We start from the raw sequence: 22,495 nt of genomic DNA, 5'->3' as shown, positions 1-22,495 counted from the left end.
TGTATATATTCTTTACAAAAATAACATTCATATTTTCTGCCCATTTTTTAATCAGATTGTTTGTGATCTTTGCTGTTGAGTTGCATGAGTTTATATATTTTGGGTATTAACCTCTTATCTAATATATGACTTGCAAGTATCTTCTCCCATTGAGTTAGAGGTTAGCTGTGGGCTTGTCACATCCGGACTTTATTATATTGAGATACATTCCCTCTATACCTATTTGCTGAGAGTTTTTATCGTAAATGGATGTTGAATTTTGCCAAATGCTTTTTCTATATCTATTGAGATGATCATATTATTTTTTATCTTTCAATTTATTAATGTGGTGTGTCCCATTCATTGATTTGTGGATGTTGAACAATCCTTGCATCCCCGGAATAAATCCAACTTGATTGTACTGAATTGTCCTTTGAATGTGTTGTTAAATTTGCGAAGATTTTACTGAGGATTTTTGCATCTATATTCATCAGGGATATTGAGCTATAATTTTCTTTTCCTGTAGTATCCTTTTCTGATTTTGGTATCAGGGTGTAAGGCTGGCCTTGGGAAATAAGTTTGAGTGTTCTTCCCTCTTCTGTTTTTTTGGACTTTGAGAAGAATTGGTATTAATTCTTTTTAAAATGTTTGGTAGAATTCACCAGTGAAGCTTTCTAGTCCTAGACTTTTGTTTCGGGGGAGGTTTTTAATTAGTGGTTTAATCTCTTACTAGTAAGATTTTGTTTCTTCATGATTCAATCTTGGAAGACTGTGTGTTTCTAGGAATTTATCCACTTCCTCTAGGTTGTTATTTATTGATATATAATTGTTCGCAGGAGTCACTTATGATCCATTTTATTTTTGTGGTATCAGTTATAACATCTCTTTCACTTCTGGTTTTATTTATTTGAGTCCTCTCCTTTTTTTTTTCTTGATGAGTCTAGCTAAAGATTTGTTATCTTTTCAAAGTTCTGTCACTTGTGATGAAAATTCATGAAGAGTCTTTTATGGGATGCTTATGAAGTTGGTTCTCACCCTGTAAGCAATGGGGAGCCATTAAGGAATTTAAGAAAGGAAATGCCATGTTTAGAATGGAGAATGAATTAAATAAGAGCAACACTGAGCAAAACAAAAACCAATCTGGGAGGTTATTGTACAAATCCAGATAAATTATTAAGATGACATAGACTGGATCTCAGGACAGCCATGTCATCTCATTTTGACTGACCAGGCATCATTTGGCAACGTCTGTTTTCAGTCAGATGCTGATTCTGATCAGAGGAGTTGCCTTTAGTCTGTTCAGGCTGCTATAACAAAGTGCCGTAGACCAATGGACTAATCAACAACAGAAATTTATTTCTCAAACTTGTGGTAGCTGGAAATTCCAAGAGCAAGATGTCAGCGAACTCTGGCCCATTTCCAGTGTCCCATATGGCAGAAGGAGTCCCTTTTGTAAGGGCACTAATCCCATTCATGAGGGCCCCACTCTCATGACCTACTCACCCCCAAAGACAGCACTTCCACTTACCACCACATTGGGTTTCACCATTGAATTTGGGGAGGACACAAGCATTGCCTATAGCACGGGTTATCTAACTATCCCAATGATTCACAGTGGAAAAGGGCTAACTGCTAGCCAGGCATCACTAAGAAAACTGTCTCCCTACTGTCACCCCCCGAAACATGCTGACCTCTCATCTGTGACATTTGCCTGTCTTCTCCTCAGAGATTTCTCTTATTTATAATGAATGAATAAGGAGTAGATTGGCATTCCTTCCAAGGATCTTCCTGGGTCAGGCTGCATTCATCATAGTAGCAAAGCTCTGAGCCCTTTTGTCTTTTACCTCTCTCTTTTCCTCTGCTTTTCTCATAGCAAAATGCTGGCATTCAGATTTGCATAGGCAAGCACATGAAAATAATAATGTGTGCATATGCATTATTGATTTTAACTGATGCTATACAGAAAATCTAAGGAGAGGAATACTTTAGAAAAAGAACAAAAACATTTTTAAATAAATATGAAGATAGATGGGATTTGATAGAAAAGGGTATATTTCTAATAGATCTAAGAATTCATGTCTACATAGTTTTATTAAGGCAGTTAGACAAGCCATGATAATCACTTATATCTAATTTGGGATAATTTCTAGAGTTAACTTGGTAAATATAACCTGGTATAAAGGATGCTTTTTGAGAAAATAATTTTATTTCTATCTAAACCTAGGCATTATTTTTTCTTAGATTATATGATCTAATCAAGTGGATCAAAAGGAATTTCCTTTTGCCAACGACACAAAAGGAAAGATAACTATAGGGGTAATTTACAAGATTACAGTTTTGCCTTGTAGGTAAAGGGCTTTTCACCAACCTGTACTACCCAAGAAATTCATACTCTAAAAGCACACTGTAACAGAAGCTTCACTTGAACAGAAGTGGTTAGCAGTGGTGACAGTTCCAAACATCTAGAAATGTCATCATGAGTGGATATTATTACAGGTAGAAATTACCATGTTTAATTCCTGTGGCTATCTCAAAGGGAAATAATATGGATAGGAAAACCCTAAGGGAATTCACAATGACCCAGAGAAGCATATGCATTGACCTTTACATTTACTGTTTTGCAGATAATAAAATCACAAGGGTCGAGGAGAGCCTGACTTGAATTTTAGGCAGAATGGGAGTGGGGGACAGATGGGAAGCCAGGCTTCTACAGCTGGAAATTTTGAGTTTGAAGCCTGGTGTGGCCACATAATAACTAGGCAGGATAAAACAAATTACTCCTCCTTACCTGAACAATTGATACAATAATGATTCCCTTTTAGGGTAACTGTTGGAATTAACAGATCACAAATAAACTTCTTGGTACATTGTGGGTGGTTAACACAAATTAGTTCCCCTGCAACAGTGATTCCCTTAATTGGATTTTCATCTTTTCTCAGACTAAGAAACCCCTATAGGTGTATTTCACGGACTTAAAAGTTTATACAGATTGTCTATGTCATACATAGCACATGTGGCAGAAAATATTATAGCTTAAAATGTTGCATCTATTAGTGTCATAGCAAATAGTCAAACAATCCTGTGGTTTCTTGCCAAGACAGATATGATTATACATTACCGTGCTCTCTGTGATAAATTCCTTCGAGGTTTCAGAATGCTATGCATGAATAACTATGGCAATCTAATTTAGGATTTAGTTGCTTTTCTATAATGCAAATCTTTGTTTTACAGAACTGCTGAACTGTAGTATAAATGTTACATAGACCTTGTCAAAACAACTTTATTAGTGATTAGATATTGGAACAGTTAGTGAAACTAAATATATTCATATTTTAGGCATTTCTTCCTCAATCTAAGCTTTGAGCGCTCATGAAAAATATTTGAAGTAAATGAGTGTTTGCATGCTGTACTCTGTCCTCATTTGTTAAGTTTAATTTGCTTTAAAAAAAAGCCAATTGAGGATGGAAATTCCATCAGGCATCAAATTTTAGGTCAGAAAAACTAGCATATTCTGTTATTACTTTGCCTTTGTCATTTTTCCTATTTGTGCTTCCATATATTTAGTATTTTTTCCCACACTATTAATAAATACTAATACATTACACAAGGAATAAAAGCCAGATTTTTTTGAGTTATATAAATGGCCTTTTATAAAAGCATCTTTTCAGTAAATTACTTTTGAATATAAACATGCTTCCTCATCTCATTTGTGTGAATGAATATAAAGTTGATGACTGCATTTTTAAATTAAATGATTCCTATAGTCATCAGTTAAGGAGAGACTAAAACATGATGGATCAAAAAATCATTCTTGACACACACAGTTATACATGGGAAACTGCTCCCATCCGTTCATTCCCCTCTTCTCTCAGATTCATTCCTGTATGGTGGTCTGTCCTAGAGATATTTATGGAGGCCTTCAAAATGGAGCAGGAGTGCCATGACATTATGAAAGTTTTTTGTACAGAAAAATGTAAAATGTTATTTTGCTAAAACCAGGAAAATAAATAATGAACTCATTCACAGTCTTATGAAACAACCATCATTTTTTGTTGTTTCTGTTAAAGAAGCAAGTAATTTGTATATATTGTTTAAAATGTGAAAGTCTGGGCAAGCAAGACAAAAGTGGGTAACAGTATCCATATACTAACCACAATGATCACTGGAAACGTTTTCTAAAAGTAGCCTTGATGACCCCATCCATAAGTGTATGTGTGGATTTGTGGATAGTATAGGATCTCCCTGGATGTTCTTTTCTGTAGCCTGGTTTTGCTTGCACAACCAGTATGTCATAGATATGGTTAGAGTCAATAAATATAATACTCATATCAGCATAATAGTAAAAGCTAATCTTAAGGGGAGCCTAATTTGTGCCTGGAAAGAACTTCACACGTAAACATCATTTTAGTTTTTATAGAAACCATTTGAGTATATCTTATTTTTCTCTATTTTACAGAGAAAAGAGACATAGAAAGGTTAAGTTGCCCAAGGTCACACACCTAGTCTGTGTTCTGAAACAAGAATACAGAATTGTATCTTCAACTTTCCATTTCCAAATATGTTTCACTTCAGAGCTAAAACTCATAATCACTATGCTATACAATATCATACAATTACATTGAAAAAGTTCTAATTCATACAAACTAACCATTACCTTTGTTAGGCATGGAGAATTCTTTCCACTTCCAATTTCCCATAATTATAAACAGTACTAGGGTAAACATCTCTACAACAGATATCTTGGCAGTTGCCATTAATAATTTATTAAAGATATATTCATAGAGTCAGAAATGCTGGAAAAGCAAGGATGAGTACTCTTCAGGCTATTTTTTTGACTCATATCTTTATGTCCTCTCCAACAATGGAGAATATTATTTGTAATAATCTTTACCAATCTTATAGGTCAAAAATATATGAAGTACTTCATTTAATTTGTATCTTTTAAATACCCTCCCATATATTTATTTGATATTTTTCCTTTGAAACAAACATTGAAGCAGTAATTCAAGAATTGACAAACCAAACTCTAGATACCACTTGGCCTTTAGACTTAATTCACAATGTAGCTAATGGTCTCAATATATTCCCCCCCCCCCCCCCCCGCTGGGGTTTATTAAAGGCATACTTTACATTCTATAAAATTCTCTTTTTTAGCATACAGTTTTATGAGTTTTGTCAAGTGCATGCCATTGTATAATCATCACCATAATCAAGTTATACAACATTTCTATCACCCTAAAAAGTTTCTTCCTTTCCCTTGGTAGTCAACCCCTCTTTCAACCCCTAACCTCTGTAACCACTAATCTGTTTTCTGTTCCTACAGTTTTGCCTTTCCCAGAATATAGTATAAATGGACTCATATACTATGTAGCCTTTTGAGTCTGACTTCTTTCACTTGGCATCATGCATTTGAGATTCATTCATATTATTACCTACATCAATAGGGTCTTTTTTTTTCTTTTTTATTGTTGAGTAGTATTCTGCCTTATTTATGTACAATTTTTTAATCCATTCACTATTTGAAGAACATTTGAATTATAAGTAAAGCTAATATAAAAATTCATGTACAGGTTTTTGTGTGTATACATATTTTTCCAAATCTTGGATAAATACCTAGGAATAGGAATTGTGGTTTTAGGGTAAATATATATGTACATTTACCAAAATTTTCCTAAGTATCTGTGTCATGGTTCATGGTATTTATGGTTTTGAATGGGTCTGAAATGAATCTTGATGTGGCTCATCCAGTTTTTACTAACTGGTACCTTCTGGTGAAAATAGGCAAGTTTAATTTTTGTATTTTTTTTCAAATTTTTATTTAAAAACTAGTTAGTTACCATATAATGTAACGCTGGTTTCAGGAGTAGGATTTAGTGATTCATCACTTTACGTATAATACCCAGGGCTCAACACAAGTGCCCTCAGAATAGGCAAGTTTTAAAATGAGGAGTTTTGGGGTCCCTGGGTGGCTCAGTCAGTTAAACGTCTGACTTTGGCTCAGGTCATGATCTTGTGGTTTGTGAGTTGGAGCCCTGCGTGGGGTTCTGTGCTGATAGCTCAGAGCCTGGAACCTGCTTCCGATTCTGTGTCTCCCTCTCTCTCTGCCCCTTCCCTGTTTACGCTCTGTCTCTTCATAATAAATAAACATTAAAAATTAAAAATATATAAATAAAATGAGTTTTAATTAGATCCTGATTATACAAGAATTTATCATACACTTCATCCACTACCCACATCCTCTGATTCTTCCATCAAGTAGATTTGCTTATTTAGCAAATCTAAAGCGTTTTAACAGTTAAAAAGAAATGAAATAAATGAGAATCCAATTAGTTAGGTAGATTAAAATACCAGTGTAAAATAAGGCCTGGGTACAATGGATGAGTTACCTTTTTTTAATCATCTTCGGTTATATATAGTAAAATCTTATTTGCAATTAGATTTGTAATATATGAAATATGTAACAAATGTCAAATAAGAAGCATTATGGTACATTTCCCAGGATTCATGAGCTTACAGTCTAATGGGGGGATAGATAATCTTATAAGCAAATACAGAACAGGGTGGTGATGGCTATGCTGGAGGAGGACATAAAGGGAGATCTACCCAAACATAGCAATGCTTGCAGCGTCTTCTAAGGGGACATCTGAAGAACTGTTAGCTAAGTGAAGAGATGAGAAGAAAGTTCCAAATAGAGGAATCAGCTTGCACAAAGATTTTGTTTGGCAGGTGAGATAAGAGCACAGAGGCAAGAAATTTGAGGGTGCCGTTAAAGAGTGTTCAGGTGGGGTCCAGAATGAGGGTAAAAGAAATAGAATTAAGAAGGGGCAAGTGGGCTGGGCCAGATGGACAGATTAATGGTTGAGAAATTTCAAAAATGGCCAAAGAAACTTTGTAGTATGAAGGAGGTAGGACAGGAGGTAAATTGGGATTTTACATTTCTGATGTGGTTGATGGTTGGGAATAGAGTCGGGAATGTGTATGCTACAGTATGGTGGACAGGTCATTAGAGTTAGGGAGGTTAAGGAACTTCAGCTAGAGAACACAGATACCCACATCCACCAAGTACATAAACCCAGTAACATTAATAGACTCACCTGGAGTTTCATGCCATTGTGCTGGAAAACATTGAGTTCAAGTGAAACTGAGTCTTTGCTGCAGATCTCAATACCTTTATGTACTGTGAGGCTGTAGGCAAGGAATATAGGAAGCAGTTATTCCCAGAAGTGTTTGAATACAAAGATTTTATTTTGGGGGAAATCATTCAGGATTACTGCTTTTTTTTTTTTTTTTTTAAAGGCAGTGCACTTTTTACCAGAGAAATGGTAATGTTTTTAAACAGAATTTTTATATACCTAACAGGGTTTACACTGCTAACCAACCACTTTTCTACAACTTTAGGCAGTGGTTCTCAGACTGTTATAAAAGAGATTCCTTACCTTACAGCATTTGCAAAAAGGGCACATTTCTGGGAAGCATGCCCAGAAGGCCTGGGCAAATGTGGGCCTGGGAATCTATAGTGTATCAGCCACCTCAGGTGATGTGGATACAGACCCAGCGTTGGCCTGGATCCAGCTGGGCCTGCCAATCTTCTGAAACAGTAGTTTTCAATATTAGCTACACATTAGAGTCATCTGGAGAGTCTTTAAAACTACCATTGACCAGGCCACACCTCCGACCAATTAAATCCAAGTCTCTGGTGTGGTATCAGTATTTTTTCTTAAAGCCCCCCAGGTGATTCCAGAATGCAGCCAAGATTGAGAACCCATGCTCCTAAATATTCATTGTGGAAAGACAAACTCCCTAGCTCCTCGGGACTTGGAAATACGTCATATGATCTATAGCTAATGCTCCAGTAAAAGCCTGGCCTGCCTCTGGTTTAATTAGCTTATCAGTGAAAGCCGCCTGGAGAGTTCTCCTTTCTCTGGAGGGTTACGATTCTCTCAGAAAGTAGCTTTTAGCCCCTGTCTCCAAATAGTACAAAAAAGAAATTCCTGAAGAGAAACAAAATTCTGAGTTCATGTTAAACTCTGAACTGAAAAGAGAACTATGGCAAAGGAAGAAATGGTTCAAAACAATCCTCTTTCCCAAGAGAACTCTGGTTTTATCACATTTCAACTTTTATGCCTTCATAACCCCAACTTCTTAAAACATGAAATTGTTTAAAATGGATTTTTCAATCCATTTCATGGCCTAAGTTTGAAATTCTCTAGTAATTTTTTCTCAGGCGGACCTAACATTATTTCTCTTTTACTAAAAATACCAGCTTCCCAGTCCACCAGAAGGAAAACTGAATGTGACCAAGTAGGGTTCTAGAGAACACACTCCAAGCATTACTCCTTTTCCTCCGTCTCTTTTATGCCCACTTTGCCTTCCTCAAGGGATACAATGAACAAACAAAGGACGCAAGTAGCGAACTACAATATTTAGGGGCTGGCATTCACCTACCTTCCCCTGATAAAATGTAGGCTGCATCTATATAGCTTCAGAATCGTTGATTATTATAGGACTATGATTCTTTGTCCTAAACCTTGGTGAGATATGTTTTCCAGGATTCAAAATATTTTCTATTTTAGGGCAAAATACTGTGTGTTCAGTTACACAAGCAGGGTTTTGGGCAGCAAAGATAAATATTTCCGTAGCACAACATAGAGTATATATCACCTCAGAGCAATTCACATTTGGTTTCGCCCACCAATTCACATTGGTTTGCACCAATCTTGTAAGATAACATTTGGTTTTAAAGTTTGTGTAGACATTAGAACTGTAGACTACAGCACTGTGAAATTCCAACCAATTATCATGTATATTTTTTCCTTTGTATTTTTTCTTTCTCTTTTTTCTTTTTCTTTTGTTGCCCTAGCTTTTATAGACAATTATATATGTTTGAGTAGAGACAAGGACCTTTGTGCATATAATCTCATTTAATCTTAACAAGAATCCACTCAAATAGGCATTATTATTTCCCTTTCACAGATGAGAAAGCTGGGTCTCTGAAAGGTTAAATTGCTTGTGAGAACCTCCAATGTTATGGAGCCCACATTCAACACTTGACATTCATACTACTTGACTGCAGCATCCACTGTACCTCACAGCTTCCTTACCAGTAGACCTGAAGACAGGAATCATTGAATTAAAGACACTGTATGCACAGATCTCAAGTTGCAACCTCGATTTACGTTTAGGTTAAAAACCTAAGCTGACTGCTGACAACCTCCTATTAAAACACAAAAGCTGTTTATAATCACCTTGAAAGAAAGAAAAACTGAACAGTATTTAACCTCAGCATTTGGTTCAATAATATAACACAGAACTTTAAGGAAACTAGTACTTTGTCCAAGTAAATAAGTCAATATTAGATAAACATTTAAATAATGAATGAAACACATTTTGTAGGTGTCCCGAATTCAACCTATTGAGAATGGTCAAGAAGAAAATTCACAGGGAAGGTCCTTTAAAGACTGTCTTGCAAGGCTCTTCAGCTGGATGCTGGGAATAAGCCACTGTGAACATCTTCAATTAAGGCAATAAACGTATGTGCGCTACAGCGCACTGGTGTTGGAGTTGGGTTGCAAAGCTAAGGCAAATACAGAAAAATGTCCTTCTGTGCAGGTTCTAGTACATCCAAAATTCTAGGTACTTGATTGTTATTATTATTATTTTACCCCTCAAAAGTATTTTATTTTTTAATTGATTTTTCACTTCATGGGAATTTGACATTTCTCAACCAAATAGCCCTTAATAATAATGGGGTTTTTTGGGTTGTTTTCTTATCTGAAGTGCTCTTTTGGCATTTCCCCCTAGTTTTTCAAAGCGAAACGGTGAGTGGCACATCTTGTCAGGTGACAAGTCATTGCCACATTGTCATAAGCAAATGATCATTTGTTTTAAATGGTGTTTAAAAAAAATCAGTATAATTCTACAAAAGGATAGAATAAATAGAAAAAATAGAAATTTTTCTGTAGAACTTAGAGCTTCAAAATTTGACATACTCTATAGACTTTAGAATTTACCAAATTGAGGAATCCAAAACTACTGTTCTCAGGAATAAGTGCTTGTTTTTCCATGGGACCTCTGCACTCAAGGACTGGATTCAGTATTTGGCATGTTGATTTGCTGTGGACTTGAGTGATCACTTTCTAATGGATATAGCACATTTTAATCTTCAACTCTCTGGGCTCCAATTCTGCCATCTCTACTGTGCATGTGTAGTTGTGAAAGGCAGTAATTGCACTGATCAGTTACATGACCACTTTCTTCGCGTGACTGTGAATGCAACTTCTATGCATGAGTTTCTGGTTTGTGTACTACATGTTTGCAGTATTATCTCTTACTAGGATTTTAGTATTGCAGATTAAGAATTCAAACCGATTAAAAGGAGAAAACCCATTGTTACCTAGTTTGCCTCATAAGAAGTCCATTTCTCAAGACAGGTAACCTGAAAATAATAGATACAATTCTGGCTTTTTATGTTACTAAGAAAGATGCTGAGGGAAAGTGAGCACTGCCATAACTTCCTGCATAGGAATTATTCCATTTGCATATTTCAAATTACCCATTTACATACATTGTGGATGTAATTTTTATAACAGAATCATAGTGTCTTATGGATGGTAAGGACCTTAAATAATTACCCTTATTCTTTCTCTGGATTCCTTCAGGGGAAATCACCCCTATGCTAGAAGAGAATTAATCTTAGTTTTTAAATCTCACTGAAATAAGTAATCCATCTCCTTCATTCTATGGTGTGGGTTCATTTGCTCTTAGACAGTGAAATTAATGAACAGATGGCCCCATGCTCTCTGTATACTCCTTTCATGTACTTAGAACCTGTTATTAAATTTCCCCTTAATTTTCTCCTCCCTATGCACAGTCACTTTAATGTTTTATTTTCATCTGTTTAATCTGTGTGCTAATGACAACCTTCAGATGATAAGCCCCAAGCAGAATCCTTCTAATTCCAGTCAAATAGAAAAAAAAAGTCATCTCAAAAGTTAAAACTTAAGTGTGATGTAAAGCTAAAAGGGTGCTAATTGGAAAAAAGCAGGAGACTTGGGATCTAAAAATGTAGTCCGTCTGGAAACTGTAATTTAACTTGGTAATGACTTAGCGTAATGAAAAGGGTAATATTGTTTGTACTTGACAAGCGATGAAAGAGAATCTCATGGCCACCAAAACATGATTTTTAAACTCCCACCCTGAACCCAATATTTCCTAGTTCTCCATAGCACACTTAGAGTTACACATCCGATGCCTTGTTTCTAACATGTTCTCACGCCCCTGTTTGGGGCAGTCCCGGTTTCAGCCTGCTGCTCCTTGTGTATTATTAGCAACTCTTTTCCCTCAATATGTCTGGGTTTAGATGGTAATTTACAGGTTGCCCAATAGTCATTGCACACTCTTTGTCACTCTCTTCAGCTTGTATATGTCACTTGGTTTTTCCTCTGCCTCTGTCCTGCCTTGCATTGATTATCAGTGATTTATTTCCAATACTTTCTTTGTTTTATTAAGGTCTTTTAATATTTCAGTTCTACCTTCCAAGGTGATGGGTGTCTCCTTCACTTAGGATCATCTTCAGCAAATTTAATGAGCCATGCAGACACTTGATTATCTAGGTCAAGGGAACAATGACACTTAGGCCAGTGGCCTTCGGAACACCATCCATTCTCTCTCTTTTATCTCCTGTTCTTTACTTCTGTCACTTTTTCACTCCTGCCCTACCACCATTGCCATTGAGTGGTTAATCTTCAATTTATATCTTAACATCTTTCCAGCAATTACTATGTGCTAGGTCCTGTCCAGAGGTATGACAATCCTGCCAGTTTTATACTAAAACATGTGTGTCAGATTGTTTTTTATCAGTTCACAAGATTCAAGTCCCCATGGGGCCACTGGAAATACAATTACGATGTACTATTGCCACAGTTCTGATGGCTTTTATTCAATCAGAGTACATTATGTAAACTGTGACAATCTTTTTTGTCCTAAAGTCATGCTTGTACTTTTGTAAGGAAAAAAATCAAGAAAACTCAGAGAGGAGCTGCTGAGTTCCCCAACATTTTCATAATGCATTTTTTTATGAGAAATTACAGTTTCTATGGTGTTCTTGTTAGTGAAAAGGCAGCATGTTCTGCTCACGACTGATTCCTACTGATACTATTTTTCTCTAGGCTTAAGTGGGTCAAACCTAGAACATAATGCTGTAAGCACTAGTCAGTGATAACCTTCTAGTTCTGGTTTAATATGCCTACATTTGATGACAATAAATTTTAATTTCTTCACACACATTTTCTAAGTGTTTTAACTAGTTTAGACACTAACCTGAAAAGAACTACATATACATGGAAGCAATCTCATGACATGAATTCATCACGTGAAATTCTATTTATGATGTCTTTCACATATAAAGAGTCAATACAGAAACTGCTATGAAAAACACTTAAAGCAGGTAATATGATAAAATTCTTTTGTAAATGTTGCAGTTATTGGTTAGGACTGTCAGGGATGTTACCTCTTGACATAACCCTATAGGTAGCATAATTATGTCATATCAATTGTCCACTGTCATATTACAGCAGCCATGATTTGGCCTGCTACATGTTTGAATCCATTTAAATATTAGCCATTCCATAGGCTTTTTTTGTACATAGCTCTGTTGCTTTAAAGGAGGAGGAGAAGGAGGTAGAAGAAGAGGAGGAGGAGAAGGAAAGGGAAGAGGAAGAAGTCTAGGCCCTGTAAGGAATTCTATGATTGAAGTGAACAACAGAGGTTGCAGTCTATAGTCTGGACTCATGTATCAAAACTGAAGCATTTGGAGTGACATCACCAGAATGACAACACAGGTTGTTCCTGATCTTGCTCCCTCCCGAGAAGAACCGACAACCGTTTAAGAACAAGACACCACTGAGAGAATCCCAGAACATGGGGGTGAGGCTGAAGTACCCCTGCTTTGCCACAGAGACCAAGATAGATTGCATTACAAGTGTAAGAAAAGCAGCTGCATGTTGGCCCCGCTGCTCCTTTTACAGGCCAGCACAGCACCACCTGGAGAGGTCTCCCCTGAGCCTTCAGTTCTCCCAGGGAGCAGAGAACCCAAAAAGCACAACCAGCTACCCCCAGCATTGTGGGCTGCTTTGCAGGGGTCCCTACTCTGATCTCACACCATGGAAACTACAGGGGAATCAGATTCAACCCCTGGGGGTCTTCATGTGTTAGAGATGGGGCCGGGGGCTTGCAACAACCAGTAGCAACCAGCTCACGGATCTTAGCACACCAAATTCATACCTGCAATGCCCAGGTAGTAATCTCAAACAGCAGTTTTACTAACCTACAGAACCAAAGTGAGGACGCATTCTGACCAGGGAACTTGGCAGTGCAGATCTGCCTGATACAGATCCTCAGTTGAGGAGTTTTGCCAGCCCTGGAGCCTGGTTTCTCCACAGCCAGGTGAGAAACGAAGTGATAGCATCACCTATTACAGAGAGTTCTTCCAGCCCCCTTGGTCCAGAAAGGCGGCAACAACTCCTGGAAGCAGTGCAGCCCAGCTGTGCTTGCTCCGAGAGGTGGGCAGGCAGAGCAGACACAAAGCCAGCACTGAGCATGGAGGATTCCTGTGCTCTGCATAGGCAGGGGGATTAATTCACAGCCGAGACTGAGGGTAGCTTGCTCCTGGTCCCTCACAACCAGAGAGCATGTTTAAGAAATTAAGAGCAGCCTACAATGGTCCCTCCCCTTCCTACGTAGGCAAGGAAGCCACAAAATAACCTCACCTGCTGTGAAGGGTGTGTTTTGGTTCTGTCTACCCAGAACGACTAGAGACAACTCCTGGAAGCTGTACAGCCGAGTAGCATTATGGCCAAGAAGCATGTGGGGAAAGCCAATAGTTTGCAGAGCAAAGCCACTGGCGTGTTAGGTCAGAGAACTTGGGGGTACAGGTCAGCTTGAGCTGTTTCTCCTGCTGTGCCCAGGCAGAGAATCTCATTCATACCCCACTCATCACTGAATATAGCCTTTAGTCTGTCCAACCAGGAAACCTAACCACAGCACATGGGAAGCTGCATAGCCTATTCAGTAGCCTTGTGCACAGAGCACTTGAACAGAGAGCACAGCCTGTGGCTTGCCCCATCTGCAGAACAAAACTAGTGGTCTCAGCTGACCAGAGAATTCAGTGCACACTCTGGCCTGATTCAGGTTCCCAAGCAATTAGTTGTGTAGGCTGTGGGAAGCTACTTCTTAGCCCCATCAGCTACTGAATATGGTACCCAGTCCCAACCATCTAGAAAGCCTGACCAGCAGAGCCTACCCCACAGCCTCACTTGGGTAGGGACCCAAGCCAGAAGTCCTATCCAGCTGTTCTCACCAGTGGCATAACCACTCCATCCATGTCCTCAATTGCCTTGCCCCCAGATAGACCATAATAGCAAGCTCCACCTGCCCAAAGACCTACCATCAGACAGAACCAGAAATCCAAACTGAGCTGACTGTTGAAGAACTGTCTCTGCCAAAACAAACCTGTAAATTCTGGAAGAGGAGCCCAGTTACTCAAATGTGCAGATACCAACATCAGGAATCAAGGATCACAAAAAATCAGGTATATATATGACACCACCAAGGAAACTCATAAAGTTTGAATACATAACACTAAAGAAATGGAAATCTACAAACTGCCAAAGAATTGAGAATAATTCTCCTAAGAATGTTAGTGTACTACATATTATAATTAAATCTAGTCATAGTTAGATTCTGCAATATGGTAATAGTGGTGTATTCAAAACTCTAGTTTAAAAGTTAAAAAAAGAACAGAGTATAAATAAGCATAACTATAATCTTTTATTACAAAATATAAAACATATAACTTGTAATAGCAATAACCTAAAATGTCAAGGAGAGGAGAAATAAAGGTATAAAGGTTATAAATTCTATTCAAGTTAACTTGTTATCAGTTTAAATAAGTTATAAGTTTAAGATATTTTATGCATGCCTCAAGGTAACTGTAAGAGAAAATTCTGTAGAAATTACACAAAGGAATGCAACAAAGAAGTTAAAGCATACTGATACCAAAAGAGGTCAAAACACAAAAATGGTAGCAAGGTAAAAGCAAGGAACAGTGGATCTATTTAAAACAATTAACAAAATGGCAATGGTAAGTTTTTACCTATAAACAATCGCTTTAAGTATAAATGGATTCATTTCTACAATTAAAAGACACAGGAGGGCTGAGTGGATTTTTTTTTTTTAATATCTAAACATAGGCTGCTTACAAGGGCCTCACATGAGCCTCAAAGACACTCAGGGCACCTGGGTGGCTCAGTTGGCTAAGCATCCAACTCTTGATTTTGTCTCAGGTCATGATCTCATGGTTCGTGGGTTTGAGCCCCACATCAGGCTCCACACTGACAGCACAGAGCCTGCTTGGGATTCTCTCTCTCCCTCTCTCTCTCCCTCTGCTTCTCTCTCTCTCTTTCTCAAAATAAATAAACTTAAAGAAAAGACACTCACAGACTGAGAGTGAAAGGATGGGAAAAGACTTTTCAAGCAAATGATAATTTAAAAGAGCAGAGGTAGTTCTGTTTATATCAGACAAAATAGACTTTAAGCTAAAAATGCTTAAAAAAGACAAAAAAGGTCATTATATAAGGTGGTCAATACATCAATAATATATAAACATTTTAAGTATTTATATATCCAACATTGCAATACCCAAATATATAAGGCAAAATTTAAAAAAGCTAAAAGTATATATAAACAGCAATACAATAATATTTGGGGATTTAAATATTCCACTCTCAACAATGGATAAGTCTTCCAGACACAAGATAAATAAGGAAACAGCAGATTTTAATACTACAGACCAAATGGACCTAACAGACATATACGGAGCATTCTATCCAACAATATAGCAGAATACACATTCTTGTCAAGTGCACGTGGAACATTTTCTAGAATAGACTGTATATTTTGGCCACAAAACAAGTCTTAGAAAATTCAAGAACCTTGAAATCATACCAAGTATCTTCTCTGACCCACAATGGCATGTAACCAGAAATCACTAACAAGAAGAAAACTGGAATTCATGAACACATGGAAATTAAACAACACTTTCCAGAACAACCAACGGATCAAAGAAGAAGTTAAAGGAGAAGTAAAAAAGTTTCTTGACACGAAAGAAAATGGAACTGCAACATACCAGAATATGTGGGATGCAGCAAATCAATTCTAAGAGGGAAGTTCACAGCAATAAATGCCTACATTAAGAGTTAAGAAAAATTCCAAATAAACAACCTAACTCACTTTAAGGAATTAGAAAAATAGGGACAAACAGCTCAAAGTTACAGATCAGAAATAATCAAGATGAAAGTAGAAATAAATGAAATAAAGAACAGAAAAACAACAGAAAGTATTAGCCAAATTAAGAGTTGGTTCTTTGAAAAGATAAAGAAACGTGACAGTCCTTAGCTAAACTAACCAAGAAAAAAGAGAAAGGACCCAAATCAACAAAATTGTAAATGAAAAGAAGACATTACGATGGATACCACAGAAATTTAAAGGATCATAAGAGCTACTGTGAACAACTGTATGCCAAGACTGAATCAGAGAGAAATAGAAAATCTGAACAGACCAATTATTAGTAAGGAGATTGATCAAAAATCTCCCAATGGTGAAAAGCCCAGGACCAAATCATTTCACTGGTGAATTTTACCAAACACTTAAAGAATTAACAGCAGTCCTCAAATTCTTTCAAAAGATCAAAGAAGAGGAAAAAACATTCAAACTCATTTTATGGGGTGAACATTATCCTGGTAGTAAAACCAGAAAAGGATTTACTGGAAAAGACAACTCAAGGCCAATATCCCTGAGGTATATACATGCTAAAATTGTCAATAAAATACAGGCCTACTTCATTTTATTGTGATTCTCTTAATTGCAGCTTAAAGATACTGTGTTTTTGGGGGGATTGTTTGCTTATTTTTACAAGTTAAAGGTTATTGGCAACCCTGCATCGAGCAAGTCTATCAGTGTTGTTTTTCCAACAGCATATATATGTCTCACATTTTCATAATTCTCACAATATTTCAAACTTTTTCATTATAATTACATTTATTTTGGTGATCTGCAATTGGTGATTGACTCACTGAAAGATCAGATGATGGTTAGCATTTTTGGCAATAAAGTATTTCTTAATTAAGGTATGTACATTGTTTTTTAGACATTATGCTATTGCACACTTAATCGTCTACAGTAAAGTATAAACATAACTTTTATATGTACTGGGAAACCAAAAACATCATTTGACTCACTCTATTGTGATATTTGCTTTGTTGTGGTTGTCTGGAACGAAACCTACAATATCTTCAAGGTATGCTTGTACTAGCAAACCGAATTCAGCAGTGCATTAAAAGGATCATTCACGGTGATCAAGTGGGATTTATCCTTGGGATGCAAGGATGATTCAACATATGTGAATCAATCTGTAACTTGAATGATACATCATATTAATAGAATGAAAGAAAAGAATCATATGATCATTTTAATAGACACAGAAGATTTGACAAAATTCAGCATCCATTCATGATAAAATTCTTAATACATTAGGTATAGAAGGAACCTATCTCAACATAATAAAGGCCATATATTGCAAGCCCACAGCTAACGTCACACTCAGTGTAGAAATGTTGAACACTTTTTCCCTAACATCAGGAGTGAGACAAGTATACCCACCCTCACCATTCCCATTCAACATAGTCCTAGAAGTTCTAGCTAGAGCAATTAAGCAAGAAAAAGATATAAAAAGTATCAGAATTAGAAAGGAAGAAGTAAAATTGACTCTATTTACAGATGACATGATTTTATATAGAGAAAACCCTAAAGACTCGACCAAAAACTGTTAGATGTAAACAATGAATTTAGTAAAGTTGCAGAATGCAAAATCAACATATAAAAATCAGTAGCATTTCTATACAGTAACAATGAATTTTCTAAAAAAGAAATCAATCCCATTTATAAGAGCATCAAAAAATAATAATAAAATACCTAGGAATAAATTTAAGGAGGTGAAAGATCTCTACTGTGAAAGCTACAAGATGATGAAATAAATCAAAAAAGACACATGGGAAAGTATCTCATGTTCATGGATTAGAAGAATTAATATTAAAATGTGAATACTACTAACAAAAGCTATCTATAGATTCAGTGCAACCCCTATCAAGATTTCAATGGCATTTTATACAGAACTAGAAAAACACTTCTAAAATTTATATGGAAGTACAAAAGACCCCAAATAGCCAAAGAAATGCTGAGAAAGAAGATAAAAGCAGGAGGCATCACACATCCTTATTTCAAGCTATACTATAAAGAAATAGCCATCAAAACAGTATGAGACTGGCAAAAAACCAAATAGACCAATAGAACAGAACCAAGAGCTGAGAAATAAACTCAAGTGTATACAGTCAACTAATATTTGACAAAGGAGACAAGAACAGTCAATGGAGAAAAGATAGTCTTTTTTTTTTAAGTTTATCTTGAGACAGAGAAAGAGAGCATGCGCATGTGCTAGCATGAGCAGGAGAGGGGCAGAGAGGAGAGAGAGAATCCTAAGTAGTCTCTACGCTGTTGGCACAGAGCCTGACAGCACTGGGTCCACCATGGGACTCTATCTCGCAACCCATGGGATCAAGACCTGAGCCAAAATCAAGAGCTGAACACTTAACCGGCTGAGCCACCCAGGCACCCCAGATAGTTTTTTAAATAAATGATGATGGATGTTCACATGTTAAAGAATGAAACTGGACCTATACTTACACCACTTACAAAAGGTAACTTAAAATGGATTAAAGACTTGAATGTAAGACTTGAAGCCATGAATATCCTAGAAGAAAACATAAGAATAAAGTTCCTTGAGGAGTCTTGGTAATGATTTTTTGTATATAACACCTTAAGTATATGCAGCAAAACCAAAATTAAGCAAGTGGAACTACATCAAACTACAAAGCTTCCATACAGCAAAAGAAACTGTCAACAAAGTGAAAAGAAAACCTATGGAATGGGAAAAAATTTCAAGCCATATATCTGATAAGAGGTTAATATTCAAAATATATAAAGAACTGATACAACTTAAAAAGCAAAAAACAAATAATCTAACTTAAAAATGGGCAAAGGACATGAATAGACATATACAAGATAGATATAGATAGATAGATAGAAGATATACAAAAGGCCAACAGATATATGAAAAGATACTCAACATCACTAGTCATTAGGGAGATGCAAATTAAAACAACAATGAGATACCACCTCATGCCTGTTAGAATGGCCGTGATCAAAAAGACAAGAGATGCTGGCATGCATGTGGAGAAAAGGGACATCTTGTGCACCGTTGATGGGATTGTAAATTGTTGCAGCCATTATGGAAAGAAAACAAGATGGAGAATCCTCAAAAAATTGAAAACAGTACTATCACATCATCTACCAATTCCCCTTTTGAGAATATGTATAAAGGAAACAAAAACACTAATTCAAAATGGTATCTGTACCCCACATCTATAGCAGCATTATTTACAATAGCCAAGACATGAAAACAACCCTAAGTGCCCATTGATGGATGGATGTGTAAACAACTTGTGGTATATGCATACAATGGAGTATTATTCATCTTTAAAAATGAAGAAATCCTACCATGTGATAACATGGATGGAACTTAAAGGCATAATGCTAAATGAAATAAATCAGATAGGAAAGACAAATACCATATGATCTCACTTACATGTAGAACTAAAAAATTTTTAAAAATTAAAGAAAAACTACACTCACAGGGAAAAAAAAAGATTAGATTTGGGCTATCCAAGGTGAAGAGTGTGGGGGAGGGGGAATGGGAGGAAGGTGGTAAAAAGATACAAACTTCCAGCTGTAAGGTAAATAAGTACTGGGAATGAAATGCACAACATGTTGACTATGGCTAACATGGCTATATGATACACAGGAAAGTTCTTGAGAGAGTAAACCCTAAGAGGTCTCAGCACAAGGGAGATTTTTCTTTTTTTCTTTTAGTTGTACCTATATGAGAAGGTAGATGTTAACTAAGCCTATTGTGGTGATCATTTCACAACATGTAAATCAAGCCATCATGCTATACACCTTAAACTTATACAGTGATGTATGCCAATTATTTCTAGAAAACACTAGAATAAAACTAGAAAAAAAATGAAGTATTTAAGGAGATCTTTGTCAACCAGCATAAGCCTTTCAGTCTGAGCATTTCACCAATTTGCTGTATTCCATCTGTCTCACAGGGAGCAATTAATCTGAACCTCCAACATACAGCATTAAAATTCCATTAACAGTGAGCAGAATATTAATGTGTCTGGGGTTGCCATTTTTATCTCTCCAAATTTCAGTGTTAATTTTCAATATAACACCTTAATCTATTTGGTTAATTAAGAATATTGAATAAAATATATAATTAGCAATTACACGGACACAATAATACACAGAACTTAAATGTATGTTTCTGCAACTTAAACATATCCGGGCTGCAATTTTATATTAAGCTAATGATTGTTTGTAAGAGCACTATATTTTTTACAAAGCCAGCTTTCCCAGGACTCTGATTTTGTAATTCCTTCTTCTTTTTCAGAACCACATCACCGCCTTTGCAGAAGTCACATGATATTGAAGCAGACGGTTTGTCACTGCATTGGACATCGTCCCTTTTCACCATCCATTCATAACACCCAAAGTTTGTTTGATTACAAAAGAAGTTTATAAAGTTGTCTAATAATTTTTATAATTTTAAAATCAGTGTCAACTTATCTGTTTCCCCCACTAGACTGTGAGCTCCTCAAGGGCAGGGCTGTGTCTTCTCTATATCCCCAGCACCTACAACAAAGCCTCGCACAAAGTAGGTGTTAAATAAAATGTGATGGCCGAATGAAAAAATTAATTCTTAAATAAAACATTCACTTTAGTTTCTCACAGGATCACTGAGACTATGTGAAAAGAACCTTTACACAAATCATATTGTATAAGAAGTCCCTCCATTTGGGGCTAGTTAAGTTTTTTTAGTTCTTATACCTATTCAGCAGTATACCACGTTTCATTTGAAGTGGACTTTGAAAGTCATGGGGGTTTTATGTTATTATTCAGCATGACATTATTTCCATCCTAACAGATTTCAGTGTGTGAAGTTACTTTTAGAAAATATGTTCTATACTAAAATAATGTTTGCACATAATATTATGCTATATTTCACTTAAAATACCATTCATACTATACATTCTAAGACTGGTGCTTCTGCTTTTGAAGGGGAAAATGCCAATTTTTACTGTAATAAGTAATGTATCATAATTAAAAATTATTTATTTGGACTTTTGTTCCTGACAGTTGTGGTTTAATCGTTGACTTGTAGCTTTTGAATAATGCAGGCAGTATTTAGGATATTTTAAGTGACTAAATCCAGCAATGGTTGCTTCATATTGAGCAATTTTCCACTGATAAAAGCGTCTCAAGAGGGGTGAAAGTCTCCATTCTTAGGCTTTTTACTAGTCAAGATTCCACATAATTTAAAACAGGAAGGAACCACACTCTGACACGAAATTTAGAATCTATAAATTCCAGAAATGTGGTTAACGCATTGTACTTTCCATTTTTATAGTACTTTATAGTTTACAAAGTACATTGTCATTTATAATTTTATTTAATCCTTACTGTAACCCTGTGTAATCATTGAAAATCGCTTTAGTTTGGTAAATAATGTGCCCAATTCCATACAACTAGTAGGAGGCAGTTAAAACTTAAATTCAGGTTTTCTGACCCTGAACTCATATTCATTTCAAATATACCACAGCTATTGTATCATTTTGGACACATCAAAACCTCTCAGAGTCCTGGACAACTACCTATGTTTAAAAAAAAAAAATGAAGAAATACCAAAATATAGTTACAAGAGCTATGTTGTATTTTAAATATTTATGTTTTAAGAATGAACACTTTTCAAATATACAATTATATGGTAACCTAGTTTTAATTTTCTTTAAAAATAATGTCAAGAATCTAGATGTGAGGTCCTTTGTAAAATCAAAACCTAAATCAGATATCTCTCCTGCGATCCTTACCCCGTGCTCTAAACCCCAGCCCACAGGAGAGGCCCAGAGGACATACTCACACTGAGCATATGGAATGAAGGATGAGATCACGTCAATATAGGAAAGATGACAGGGCTAGAATTACACCATTAAATGTACTCCTTTACAATAACTTCACAATCTTTAAAGTGACCCTGGGTAGCTTTGTCTTATATGAGCAGTAGTTAATTGATTGAAATGAATCTTCCTAACCTTGACAGTATTAAAGGAAATAAACTTTAAATTTTCTCTGTAATTTCAACAGAAATCAGCAAATAAATAAAACCAAAGACTTGTCCATTATTCCCCAAATAGATTTTACTTGCTCTTTTCCATCACTAGGGGAATTAAAACACTTTTGTAGGGCCAAAGGCAGAAAAAATCAATATTTCTACCAAATTCAG

The 22,495-nt window shown here is 36.2% G+C and overlaps 1 protein-coding gene across 2 annotated transcripts in view; it reads left to right on the top strand.

The window, feature by feature from the left end:
- Window positions 1-21,335, top strand: part of PLPPR5 (phospholipid phosphatase related 5) — a 127,398-nt gene extending 106,063 nt beyond the window's left edge. For both annotated transcript variants that reach the window (XM_043575648.1, XM_043575649.1), the window contains exon 6: window positions 20,606-21,335. In XM_043575648.1, coding sequence (XP_043431583.1) covers window positions 20,606-20,638 — 33 coding nt within the window. In that variant the 3' untranslated portion in view covers window positions 20,639-21,335. The remainder of the gene's footprint in view (window positions 1-20,605) is intronic.
- The last annotated feature ends 1,160 nt before the right edge of the window (window positions 21,336-22,495 follow it).

Source organism: Prionailurus bengalensis, chromosome C1, assembly GCF_016509475.1.
Source record: "Prionailurus bengalensis isolate Pbe53 chromosome C1, Fcat_Pben_1.1_paternal_pri, whole genome shotgun sequence".
NCBI classification, from domain to species: domain Eukaryota; kingdom Metazoa; phylum Chordata; class Mammalia; order Carnivora; family Felidae; genus Prionailurus; species Prionailurus bengalensis.
The sequence above is the reverse complement of the archived record's forward strand: the minus strand, read 5'-3'. Positions and strand labels throughout refer to the sequence as shown.